General features: G+C 44.8%; 1 protein-coding gene across 1 annotated transcript in view; it reads left to right on the forward strand.

Annotated features, from left to right (window-relative positions):
- Positions 1-10,529, forward strand: part of PDZD2 (PDZ domain containing 2) — a 374,099-nt gene extending 363,570 nt beyond the window's left edge. The window contains exons 21-24 of the mRNA XM_006896805.1: positions 4,173-4,274; positions 5,907-6,165; positions 8,660-8,794; positions 10,363-10,529. Of these exons, the coding sequence (XP_006896867.1) occupies positions 4,173-4,274; positions 5,907-6,165; positions 8,660-8,794; positions 10,363-10,529 (663 nt within the window). The remainder of the gene's footprint in view (positions 1-4,172; positions 4,275-5,906; positions 6,166-8,659; positions 8,795-10,362) is intronic.
- Positions 10,530-13,568: the final 3,039 nt, after the last annotated feature.

Raw genomic sequence — 13,568 nt, forward strand, 5'->3', positions numbered from 1 at the left:
CATATTCTCAAACACAACGAGGGAAAATTTTTTTAATAGGTTAAAATTTTGTTAATAATATGCCTGGGATCCAGAAGAGATCCGTTTTCAAGTACTCTGTCTTTGCCCCAAGAAAGCAATTAACACGTTGCCACAAATGACGGCAAAATGTCTTTCTAAGCACAGTTATCAATTTAAAATTGTGCGGCAACCTGTTAACTATATTTCAAAAGGCTCTTGTGGTCGGTAGTATGTCATGTTAGACCGTAAACCAAAAGGTCAGCAGTTCAAATCCACCATTAGCTCCCTGGGGAGAAAGATGGGACAACTCCTCCTGTTAAGACCATTTAACCAGCAATTCCACTACCGTAATATACCCCAAAGAAACCATAACTGCCACCCAAGCAGATATATGCACACCCATGTTTATCGTGGCTTTGTTCACAATAGCAAAGAACTGGAAACAACCCAAGTGCCCATCAACAAATGAATGGATAGAAAAGCTGTGGTGTATTCACACAATGGAATACTATACTGCATTGAAAAACAAGGACCTCATGCAATATTATTCAAATTAGGTGACCCTGGAGAACATTATGCTGAGTGAAGTATCTCAGTCACAAAAGGACAAATACTGCATAATGCCACTTTCTAAAACAGGACTGACATCAGATTTGGGTGAAAACTAAGAAAAGAGGGATAAATAATATATAGTTCATTGAAACAGATGAGGGAGAGAACTGTTTAAAAGGGATATATGATTATTATTGTTATGACAGGAGTCCAGAAGGAAGGCTGTATAGTGAGGTGGACGTGGAGGGAGGGATTGTATAATAATGAAAGAATTTTTCTTTTACTTTTCAAAGAGAAGAGTGAACTGGGGGGAGGGGTGGGCAGGGAGAAAAGTGCAACAATGAATGAATGGAAACCTGTAAATTTCCATTAAAATTAATAATAATAATGGGGGGGGGGATTTACAGCCTCAGAAGCCCGAGGGAGGCGGAGACAGAACCGATTCAATGGCAAAGGGTTTGGTTTTGGATTTCAGCTTCAAACCTGTTAGAAAACTACATGAAGATCATCTCTCAGGCAATTTCTCCTTTTTATTTAGGAAGTTCCATGAAGAGTGTCTATTAAATTTTACTATATCCCATGGACTACCGAAAGAACAAACAAATCTGTCTTGAAGAAAGTGTAATCAGAGTGTTCCTTAGAGGCAAGGGGGAGGAAATCTCAGTTCACATACTTTGGGCAGGTCAGGGGGACCAGGCCTTGGAAAAAAGACATCACCATGGGTCAGAGAAAGAGAGGAGGACTCTCAAGATGGATCGGCCGGTGACTGGAACAGTGGGACTTGTAAACGCGTGGCAGAGGTCCTGAGAACGGTACAGGATGGCGCAAGGTTCAGATCAGCTGTTCTTAGATCACTATGACTCATAGTCCACTGGGCAGCATGCATGGAAAAGATCCCATGGGCATTCTAATAGAAACAAAACGGACTCCATCAGTATGTTGGAACTTTGGTCGAGATGAACTTCTTCAAAAAGGTAAAATTGATACTATGGATTCAATTTGTATGTCCCCAAAATATATGTTAAGTCCTGTGAATGTGACTCATTTGGAAGTTGTGTCTTGTTACCAAACTAAGTCAACATGGGATTGTATCTCATATCGGGTAGGTTCTGATCCGACCTGAGTGTGTCCTATAGAAGAGACAGAGGTAGAAGGGAGAGGTGAAGAGTTATGCTGCCATAACAGCATAATCTGGGGCTAACGACAGCAGGGACACAGACGGCAGGTCGTGCCCCAAAAATCATCATTGTTGTTGTTGTTAGGTGCCATGGAGTCAAGTACAACTCATTGCGACCCTATGAACAAAAGATCTGAACCCTGTTCTATCCTGCACCATCCTCACACTGCCTGACACACAAGAGCCCACTGCAGCAGTCATTGTGTCTTTCCACCTGGTTGAGGGTCTTCCTCTCCTTCACTGACCCTCCACCCTTTCCAGCATCATGTCCCTCTCCAAGAACAGCCCCTCCTAGCTGCATGCCCAAATATGCGCCGTGAAGCCTCATCATTCTTGCCTCCAAAGGGCACTCCAGCTGCACCATCTCTGAGACATATCTGTTCATTCTCTTGGCTGTCCATGGGATATTCAGTGCTCTTCTCCACACCACGGTTCAAAGGCACCAGTTCTTTTTTTTGACACCCTTATTCATTGTTTAGCTCTCAGATGCACAGCAAGTGATTGGAAAGACCAAGGCCCGAATCAGACGCCTTCGTGAATGATGAACTACTGCCAGAAGAGCCAACAAAGCTGACTTGGAAGCAATGCAGCCAGAATGTTCCCTCGAGGCAAGGATGGTGGCATTTCGTCTCACGTACGCTGGGCATGTGTCAGGAGGGACCAGGTCCAGAAGGCCGCCAGTTATGAGAGGGACAGAATAAGAAGAGGAAGACCTTCAGCAAGGCAGACTGACACGGCGGTTGCCGCAGCGGACTCCAGCCTGTGAGGAGGGCGCAGGATGTGGTGGGGTTCCGGTCTGCTGTGAAGAGGACTCGAAGCACCCAGGCTGTGCTGTGTTGCCAGAGCTGCCCTGGGAAAGGAAGACAGTCATTTGGATGCACACCTCTTTATTGCTGCTTTGTGCGCAACAGCAAAGAGTTGGAAACAACCCAAGTCCCCATCAACAAACGAATGGCTAGAGAGGCTGTGGTATATTCACACAATGGAATACTATGCTGCACTGAAAAACAAGGAACTCATGAAATATTATACAAAATGGGTGACCCTGGAGGACATTCTGCTGAATGAAATATCTCAGTCACAAAAGGACAAATACTGCATAGTGCCACCGTTCTAAAACAGGACTGACATCGGGTTTGGTGGAAACTAAGAAAAGAGGGGATAAATAATTTCCACAGCATTGAAACAGATGAGGGAGAGAACTGTTTAAAAGGGATATATGATTAGGTATTATTTGCATGACAAGAGTCCAGAATAAGAGCTGCATAGTAAAGCTGATTGGGGGCAGGTGGACTGTATAACAATGAAAGAATTTTTTTTTTCTTTTCAAAGCAAAAAGAGAACTGGGAGGAAGGGGTGGTCAGGGAGGAAAATGTGTAACAATAAATGAATGGAAATCCAAGTTCTCTATATTCTTTCCTTAAAATTAAAAATTTTTTAAAACCCCAAACAAAGCCCCAAGGCAGTCATCTGGAGTTAGCTGTCCTGCCTTCCTTAGCAACAGGACGACTCGCCTTCGTGTTCTGAACACTTGGTTCCCTCTCCAGCACAGACGCATCATGTGCTTTCCCGTCCAGAGCTAGGTTTGTTGTTTAGCAAAGATACTGGTGGAAAGATCGTTAAAGACAGCAAGGAGGGAAAGACATTCTCAGAGAGGTAAGAATGGGAGAAGCAGAAAGATGCTGAGCTGGGTCCATGCCCGTTTCCACGGTCTCTCCTCACATTGCTCAGGGCTACTCTTAGCTCCCTTTTCTCTTGCTGTGTTTGAGAACGCATGGGCCTGACGGGTTCTAGATCACTGCGTGTGAAACCTAGCGATTCGGAAAGTTCACATATTGCCGACTCATAGCTAGTGTGTGGGTGAAGGAGTCAAAATCCGAGTAGCGAGCACAGCTGATGTTTCTTCCGAGGCAACTCTGGAGTGACACTGGGGACACAGAAGTCTTTTGTTACTTAGTCCTACGACACAGTTAAGAATGTTTCGGTCCCACTGTGAGTCGAGCAGTACTCATTCTTGCGTCTTTGTGCTTCATTCTTGACAACTGCCAGTTTGTGAGTCGCACCTGAAATCAAGGGAGCTCGGCTGCTGGCCTCCGTGTCCCTTCCCCTGCTCCGTCAGCGGTCATCTCTTTGCTGTAGTTGGCACCAGCTTTGCTGAGTGGCAGAGTTAAAGGCTGATTGCTTTCATGGTCTTCTGGGCTCTGATTTGCAAAGGTGGAATCTGCTGCCTACAAAGGCTCAAAGTCTTGAGAGTTGTAAACTGTCCTCGGTCCCTTTTCTCCCGGAGTTTCAGGACGGACCCTCCAGATTTGTGAGAGATGCACCACCCACTCATCTGTATGAGGAACCAGGGGGGTCCTGTGCCAAAAGCACGGTGGCACTACAGGAGAGAACGTGCTTCAGTGTCAAGGAATATAATTTTTTTTCCTGTTTTTTCCTCTAGAATAAAGAAGACATTTACTTCATAGTCTTGAATAAACAAGAAGGTTCCAGTCTGGGTTTCAGCGTGGCCGGAGGTGCTGACGCAGAGCCCAGGTCGATCGTGGTAAGTGACCGTCCCTGTGTCCACAGCCTGAGGGTCTGCTCACAGCATGCCTTTCCAGGACTGCAGGGTTTTCTTCCCTAAAACCAGAAAAAGGGAAAAGTGGCACGTAGTATTTCCATTGATGAAACTCAGCATTGTCAACACCCAGCTGACGTGATCGATGGGCTCAGTGACCTAGATCCCAACCACACTGCCTTGTTGTTGTTGTTGTTGTCATCAAATTGCCTGTGACCCATAGTGGCTCTGTGTACAATAGCTCTAAATCCAGCCCTGTCCTGAGCCAGTCTCACCAGCTCTGACACACCTAATTCCACTGCCCCAGTGACTGTATCAATCCATCTCCTCTGGGGTCTTCCTCTCCTGCACTGTCCCTCGACCCTTCCAAGCATGATGTCATTCTCCAAGGACTAGTCCCTCCAGGCCACACTGCCCTAGTATGTGAGACAGAGCTTCAAAATCCTAGCCTCCAAAGAGAAACTTGGTTTCACCCTCTCCAAGACAGACTTATCTATTTTCTGGGCAGTCCATAGTATATTCAAGACTCTTGTCCAGCACCACAACTCAAAGGCATGGATTCTTTTTCTGTCATCCTTAGTTGTTGCACAGCTCTCTGATGAATAGCAAGTAATTGTGAAAACCATGGCCTGAATCAGTGCACCTTAGTCTCTACACTGATATCGTTGCTTCTCAGCACTCTGGAAAGGTCCCTAACAGCAGATTTTCCCAGAGCAATTAATCTTTTGATTTCCTTACTGCTTGGCCATACTTGTGTTTGCCTATAAAATTAGTTCTTTCTCAAGATGAACAGGAACTGAAAATTTTGGATCTCTCAGAGGCCTCTTAATTCACTGGGACTGACATGGGGCATTTTGAGTCAATTATATGATATATTACTCTGGAGACGAAAAGGTGAAGAAAAATGAAGTTGCTTTCATAGTTAAAAAAGTAATTTATGGATATGTCTTGAAATACAATATTGTGAGTGACAGGATAATATCCATACACATACAAGGAAGGCCAGTGAATACCACTATCATTCAGATATATGCACCAACAACCAGAGCCAAAAAAGAGGAAATAGAAGATTTCTACCAAGCTTTACAGTCAGAGATCTATCAAACATGCAATCAAGATGCATTGATAATAATGGGTGACTGGAATGCAAAAGTTGGGAACAGAGAAGGATCAGTCGTTGAAAAACATGGACTAGGTGACAGAAATGAAGCTGGAGATAGAATGATTAAATTTTGCACAATCAACGACTTACTCATTGCAAATACTTTTTATAACAAACGTAAACACATGCTATACACATGGATTTCACCTGATGGTATGCATAGGAATCAGATTGATTACACCTGTGGAAAGAACCGTTGGAGAAGCTTGGTTCACATAAGACACTAGTAAAAAGTTGGGTAACATACACAGTACGTATTAGCCACTAGCAAAAAGTTGGGTAACAAGTGTGTTCATATGCTGGCACTGACCTTTGCCATTCGACGCCCCAGTGTTTTCAATATACTAAGTGTTCTAGGATTTGGACATTTTATCTTGAGAAGCTCCTTTAATAGGGATGTGCAGCCCTCTGACAGTCATGAATGGCTTTTGTTTCCCTCCCACCCCATGTCCCAGGTCCACAGGGTGTTTTCTCAGGGGGCAGCTTCTCAGGAAGGGACCGTGAACCGAGGGGATATTCTCCTGGCAGTCAATGGCACTTCGCTGACCAGCCTCGCCCACAGGGACGTCCTGAAGCTTCTCCACCAGGCACAGCTGCACAGAGAGGCCCTCATTGTCATCAAGAAGCCCAGAGCCGCCCCGCGACTGGAGTCTCCCACGGCCAATGGCAAGGGCATGCTGTCCAGAAGGAGCCTCACCTTGGAGCCTGGAACTGGTAAGACAGGAGATGCAGCTGAACAGGAAGGCAAACAGCTGTTTGTTTCAGAGACGTTAAACCAAGTGAATGCCAGTTGTGTCGATGTGTATTAAAATAGCAGGGTTACACACAAGAACTACGTCCCATAAGTTAAAGTCACATGCTTGGGGTTTGAGAATGAGTGCTAGTTACCACCTTAAAATATCTTAAGGATTAGGGGAGCTCTGGTGGCCTAGTGGCAAGAAGCTGCACTGCAATCCCAGAGATAATGCAGTTTGAAACCACCAGATGCTCTGCTGGAGAAGGAGGGACAATCTCCTCCCGTACCAGTCATCTGATTTGATGGGACACGCACAATCAATCAATCAATCAATAAAATATTTTTTTTTAAATGTCTTAAGGATTAAAATCGTGTTCCCTGTTAGGAAGTAAGCAGCTGTGAGCAAAGCAGGTGACCCTTGTGATGGGGAGAGTCAGTGTTGAGGGAGAAATTCCAGAGCTGAGCTTTATCCTTGGAAAACGCAGATGCTTACATTCTCTCCTGTTTTAGGAGAGCATAGCAAATGTGAACTGTGGGGGTTTTTTTTTGTTTAAAAACAGAGGCTGAAGCCTTGGTAGCATCCCTTGAAGGTTGGAACTGTCTTCTCTGTGTCCTTCATACTCACAGCCCCAAGGCTAAGCCCTACTTCTATTTCTTTTTTTTTTTTTAATTAATTTTAATGAAAGCTTACAGAGACTTAGGGTTTCCATTCATTCATTGTACTTTTCTCCATGCCCATCCCTTCCTCCCCAGTTCGCTCTTCTCTTTGAAAAGTAAAAAAATTCTTTCACTGTTATACAATCCCACCCCTCCAGGTCCACTCCATTGTGCAGCCTGATTCTGGACTCCTGTCATGACAAAAATACCTAATCACATACCCCTTTTAAACAGTTTTCTCCCTCATCTGTTTCAATGCAGTATACATCATTTATCCCATCTTTCTCAGTCTCCCCCAACCCCGATGTCAGTCCTGTTTTAGAACAGTGGCCCCATGCAATAGTTGTCCTTTTGTGACTGAGATATTTCACTCAGCATAATGTCCTCCAGAGTCGCCCATTTTGTGTATTTCATGAGTTCCTTGTTTTTCAATGCTGCATAGTATTCCACTGTGTGAATATACCACAGCTTCCCTACCCATTTGTTTGTTGATGGGCCTACTTCTATTTCTGAAGCCCAGGCTGATAGGGCCTTCTGACCACTGTGGTGTCCCCTCTACTCAGTGTCAGCTCTCTAGTGAATAGAGTAGATGGATGTTCAAGTGGACAGGCCTGTTGTCTCTCCTTAATCCCTCTTTCTGATAAGAACTGTTGTTGTTGTTAGGTGCCATCACGTCAAATAGAACTCACAGTGACCCTGTGAATACAGCTCAACACTGCCCGATCCTGTGCCGTCTTCATCATCTCTGACACACTTGGGCTCATTGTTAGTTACTGTGTCAATCCTGAGTCAAGACTCCTGAGGGGCTTCCTCCCTACCCCGCCCGCCCCTCCACCTTCCCGATTATGATACTCTTTCCCAAGGACCAGCCCCTCCTAACAACACGCCCAAAGTATGTGAGAGGAAACATCACCATATTTGTCTCTAAGTAGAGAAGAGCAGAACCCCTCCTGTTCCGCTGGCTTCACTGGGCTTTTTTGTAGTGGCTTTACTGTCCACGGAACAAACAGGAAACACTTTTAGTCTCACGTTGTCAGGGGGCCCTCGGTCTTCCTCTGTTGTTGTCCCTTCCCACAATTAAAACAAACCGTAGTCACAGGTGCATAACATATAGCAATCACCTGTTATGCATCAGAGAGTTGGACAATAACCAAGGAGGATAGAAGGAGAACTGATGCCTTTGAGCTGTGGTGCTGGAGAAGAGTATTGAGAATACCATGGACTGCTAGGAGAACAAATAGATTTGTCCTGGAGAGTGTTAAACCGGGTGGCTCCTTGGAGGCAAGGATTCTGAGGCTCCATCTAACTTACTTCGGACATGTAGTGAGGAGAGACCGGTCCTTGGAGAGGGACATCATGCTTGGGAGGGTGGAGGGACGGCGCAGGAGAGGAAGGCCCTCTATGAGGTGGATTGATTCAGTGACTGGGATAATTGGGATGGGAGTGTCAGAGACAGTGCGATTGGCACAAGACAGAGCGGAGTTTAGGGCTGTTGTACATAGGGTCGCTATGAGTCGCAGGCGACTCGACGGCACATAACAACAACAACAACGTAGTCACAGGCACCGTCATGCTCACCTTTGCCCCAGTGAGTCTGTGCTGGTTGGTCATAGAGTCACTGTCATAAAGACACAGCCACGGGGCAGCATGTCATCCGGGAGCCCTGCAGGGACGCTGAGCTCAGGTGCTCTTGGAAGGGTGCTGCGGGGAGACTGGACTGGAGGGAGCCAAGGGGCACATGGTATGTGAGCTAACGCAGCTGGGGGAAAGGGAAGCAGACAGTCGTGCTCATTTCGGCCAATGCCTTTGCTGCAGGGAGAAGCATGGCTGCCCAGGACGCCCTGTGTGTAGAAGTGCTGAAGACCTCTGCCGGGCTGGGATTGAGTCTGGATGGCGGGAAGTCTTCCATGTCTGGAGATGGGCCTCTGTTCATTAAAAGGGTGTACAAAGGTAATGTTCTAGAACACTCAGTCAGCCATCACCCCTTTCCGTGTACCCTTCAGTGTGACACCAGCGCTGCCCATTTAGAAATCCAACGTGCTTACCATTTTCTTAATCTAGGATCATTCTCCATGGGATGCAGCGTTTAGTTTGTCACTCTTATTCTAAGCGCTGCACAGTTATTATGTTATCGACATGGCATAAGGAAAGCAAAGTCACAGGAAAATTGATAAAGTAGGGAAATTCAGCTCTCAGTAGCAGAATCCACTGTCATGAGAAAGAGCCACAAAACCAGTTTAAAAATAAAGACACAGATATTAGCTACTAAGTAAGACCGAGAATATTCAAAAGGAACAGGCAGATTTTTTAAAAATTAAAAATGAACAAAGATAATTTAAAAATAGACTCAACTTATATGCAAAGAGTTTATAAAAACTGAGATAGACCCTGGAGGACATTATGCTGAGTGAAATATCTCAGTCATAAAAAGACAAATACTGCATAATGCCACTGTTATAAAAGAGGACTGACAAAGGGGTTGGGGGGAGACTGAGAAAGAGGGGGTAAATTATGTACACTGCATTGACACAGATGAGGGAGAGAACTGTTTTTAAAACGGATATTTGATTAGGTATTATTGTCATAACAGGAGTGCAAAATGAAGGCAGCATAGTGGAGTGGACTTGGGGGAAGGGATTGTGTAACAGTGAAAGAATTTTTCTTTTACTTTTCAAAGAGAAGAGCGAACTAGGGGGAAAGGGTGGGCAGGGAGAAAAGTGCAACAATGAATGAATGGAAATCCAAAGTCTCTGTAAACTTTCATTAAAACTAATAATTAAAAAATTTAGATAGATCAGAAGGAACTGCAGAAATTTTAACACAGAGAAATAGAAGTACAAAGATACTGAGGAGTTAAAAATAAAAAAAAAAAAAAAACAACCACCAAAAAACACTACAGTGAGATAAGGGGAATGTCTCTAGAGATCAGGGCTCAACTTTCCAGAACTAAAAAAAAGAGAGAAGTACTCAAAACTGAAAAGACTGAGCAGTAGGTAGAACAGAAAGAACTTTAAAAATCTCAACATATCGCAATATCAGAATATAAAGGGTCATAAAAAAATCCAAAGACCTAATGAAAAAAATTCAGATTGCTATCACTACACCCAAATTAGGTCAATCCGTCCTAAGGAAAAATTTTGGTTTTGCTAAAAATCCACTTTACCAAACGTGATGCCCTTTTTTAGTGATGGATTGTTCCTGAGACGTGTCCAAAATGAACCGAAGTCTTAACATCTTGGCTTCAAAGAAGCCTTCCACTTGTATTTCTTCATTCTCCAGCAGTCCCTGATGTTGTTATTGTTGTTGTGTACCGAAGAGTCATAAACGACTCACTGCTGACCCCTCCTGCGGGTTTTTGGAGGCGGTAAGTCCAAGCAAGGAGACCATCCATCTATCTTTGAGTTTGCAGCCCACCCTACCCACGAGGTCACCAGAGCCCCTCAGCAGTCCACGGTCTATGTGCTACTTACTCACCACAATCCCATGTCATCAATCCTTCTGCTTTCCTTCATTCACAGGAGGTGCAGCTGAACAAGCTGGGACGATAGAAGCTGGTGACGAAATTCTTGCCATTAATGGCAAACCCCTGGTGGGGCTCATGCACTTCGACGCCTGGAATATCATGAAGTCTGTCCCGGAGGGTCCTGTGCAGTTAGTAATCAGAAAGCACAGAAACTCTTCCTGAAGCGAGCGCTGGGGCCTCAAACCTTTCTCAGTTCCCTTCTTCCTTCAGCAAATTAAAGTGACTTCTTTAAACAACAAGCTTCTGAAACAACCACAAAACATTGGTGTTGGCAAGAACTGGCACCGTCCACGCTGTGCCTCGTGCATAAAGTCACCTGTGAGCTGAGAAGTGACGCTCTGGAGGCTTCGTTCTGGCTCACGCGGCCGGGAAGGGTCATTGTCATTTGGGCTCCAGTGCCTGCCCCACGCCTTTTATGTTTGCTGATGGAGGTGCAAGATGTCATCTGCACTTCTTCATGTAACACATTTAACTAGACGGCTGTGTCCCTCTCCCCTCAGACCCAATCCTGGTGATTAGGGAGCTGAGGACACCTTATGTCTAACTCTGAGGACTATATTTACTATGGTTTTGTAAGTAGGTAACAGTGCTCTTAAGCACCTTCAATGCAAGGGCAGAAGCTGTAGATTTGTATGCATTATCCTGAAAGGGAAAGTAATTAATGACCAAACTGTGGGGAATAACGGGATTATTCAGGAGAGAGAGAAAGAAAAAAAGCCAAATAGAAAGAGTACTATTTTTTAGTGAGTGTGATGTGCAATGTATCAGTGCAGTGGGAGACTGCTGGTCGTGGTGACCATGAGCTAAGTCTTCCAGAATGACAATCGCACTACGTCCTGAGCACCCATGAATGTCCCTGCTCACAATGAGCAGAACCCCGAGTCTGAAAGCACCTTGTCCTCAGTCAGTGCGCAAACCCGACACTGGTCAACCCAGGAGGTGGCAGACCTATCAGTCCCTGCCTTGCCATTTCTGGGCTTTATACACCACCCACCAAGTAAGTCAAATGCCCGTTCCTTGACCGTGGATTTATGAACACAGATGCTCTGGTTCTGGATGGGTTTTTGTTGTGGTTTTTGTTTCTTTCCACTCCTTCTGTAACATACTTTAGGAATGCCATGTTTCTAGGAACTGGATCTCATCCAGCCTTGGATGCAATGACACAGTTCTGCAGTGACTGAAGTTTTTGCTGTTTTTACTTGTTTTTGTGAAATGTCCTCTTTTTGCCAATGTCATTCTCCTGCAGCCGTCAACCGTGACTCGTGTGGCTCGTGGCACGTCCATGGCACGTCCTGGCTAGGGCTCTTTCCAGAACACAGACCTTACAGAGTCATGCCCATCCGACAGGCCTGGAGTCGGCACAGACCGACTCTTCCCTCCTAACTCACTCCACCTTCTTTCCTTTGACAAGCTCCAAGTCTTCAGCAGCTCCAGGTACCAAAATGTAGTAACAAGATGAAGGACGATGGAGAACAGGGTCAGAATTGCTACACAGTGCCCTCACCAGGCCCTGGAGGCCCAGGCTCACCGACGGCATCCGGGGGACACGGGGAGAGGGTGCATTCGTCATGCCCGCACATACAATGACACTAAGGTTTTATGTTAGGGTTTCTTCAGCCCACAGTTTAGAGAACTCAGAGGCCATGTACTCCTGGCTCCTGGAGGTTGCCTCTTGTCAATGGCCAACCCCAAAGGACTGAGTGCAGGGGCCCATGGCGTCCGCCCAGAGACGTTCTTCGGGAGCACATGAAATCACTCGCTTCTCTAAGCCAGGGTTCTCATTTAGGTAACACGAAGAGAATGCAATACTCGGACTTAGTTAGAGAGATGTGTTCATTTAGCTTCTCCGTTTCCACTACAGTTAACAGGTAGGATACTATAGGAAGTCAGTGCAGTGCAAGGTGCATGCTAGATTTGTTTCTTTTAAGTCTCGGGTCAGTTTCTGCTTTCTTGCCTAAAGGATGTATTGAAGTCAACACTGAAAAACCGTTCTTTACCTCCACACTTCTACAGCTGTGCCTACCTATTAAAACATGCACAGTGGTGTGAGCAGATAGAAGCTTCTAGAGCAGTGTGGAGCAATGGCCTCTCTTCTGAAGGTCTCTAATCCACACAGAGTACAGAGGATAGGACCAGGCTAGTCCTCTTCCTTCTGGAACTCTTTTAAAAACCATCAGCCAATTCAATTAGATCTTTCCAGAACGGCTGGCACATGAAATTTAAGGGGTGAAGCAAAAGCTGTAACTGTCCTTGACCTTAAACAGAAAGCTATTTCTTTGTCTTCAGTGTTCAAGGCATGACTAGTATTCTGATTAGTCTAATAAACTCCCACACTTCCTGAAGTGAACACTAATGGTTTTGTCCCACTAAAATTTGGTGTTTTGGTTTGACTGGTCATTCACAATAAGCTATGAGGGTAAATATGTGTTCTAACATGTAAACCGTAGTTGCAAGAATATAACGTGAAGGTTTAAATAGGTTGGTTTCGTTTTCATTCTTTCATCCACATCTCATGTGATTTTATGGCTGATTTAATTGGCACCACAAGTGTTGTATGATAGTATACATTATCTTTATTTATGTAAAATGAAATGCCTTATATATTATTAAAGAGTAAGTGCAATAATATGAAATAGCCTGTACATTTTTAAAATGTTGTCACCAAGTTATGTAAATCCACATCTCTGTAAACAGTCTTTTTTAAGTAATTTTAAAGAAATAAACACTCTGCTTAGTACTTGTTTCATTTTTGTATCTCTCAATCACTTTTTAACAGGTTACGTTAAGAAATATTTGTTATGTGCTGTCCTTGCAACTCATAGCGACCCTATGTAGCACAGCTCTGAACCCTGCTCTATCCTGAGCCAATCTTATCATTTCTTGACAAACCTACCCGTTATCCCAGTCACTGAGTCAATCCATCTCATCGACGGTCTTCCTCTCTTGTGCTGTCCCTCCACCCTTCTAAGCATGAGAGATCTCCCCCTCCAAGGATTGGTCCCCCATTGTAACATGTCCAAAGTATGTCAGACGAAGCTTTGGAATCCTTGCCTCTAAGGAGGAGCCTGGTTTCATCCTTTCTAGGATGAACCTGTTTATTCTGTTACCTAAACAAGTAGGAACACAGATGTACTAAAATTCAAGTCAACTTGCTCTTTTAGGTGACCACATTCAGGGTCTTGACATCATTGAAAACCCCCA

This window comes from Elephantulus edwardii, unplaced genomic scaffold (assembly GCF_000299155.1).
Source record: "Elephantulus edwardii isolate Elephantulus edwardi_28Jun2011 unplaced genomic scaffold, EleEdw1.0 scaffold00191, whole genome shotgun sequence".
Classification (NCBI taxonomy): Eukaryota; Metazoa; Chordata; class Mammalia; order Macroscelidea; family Macroscelididae; genus Elephantulus; species Elephantulus edwardii.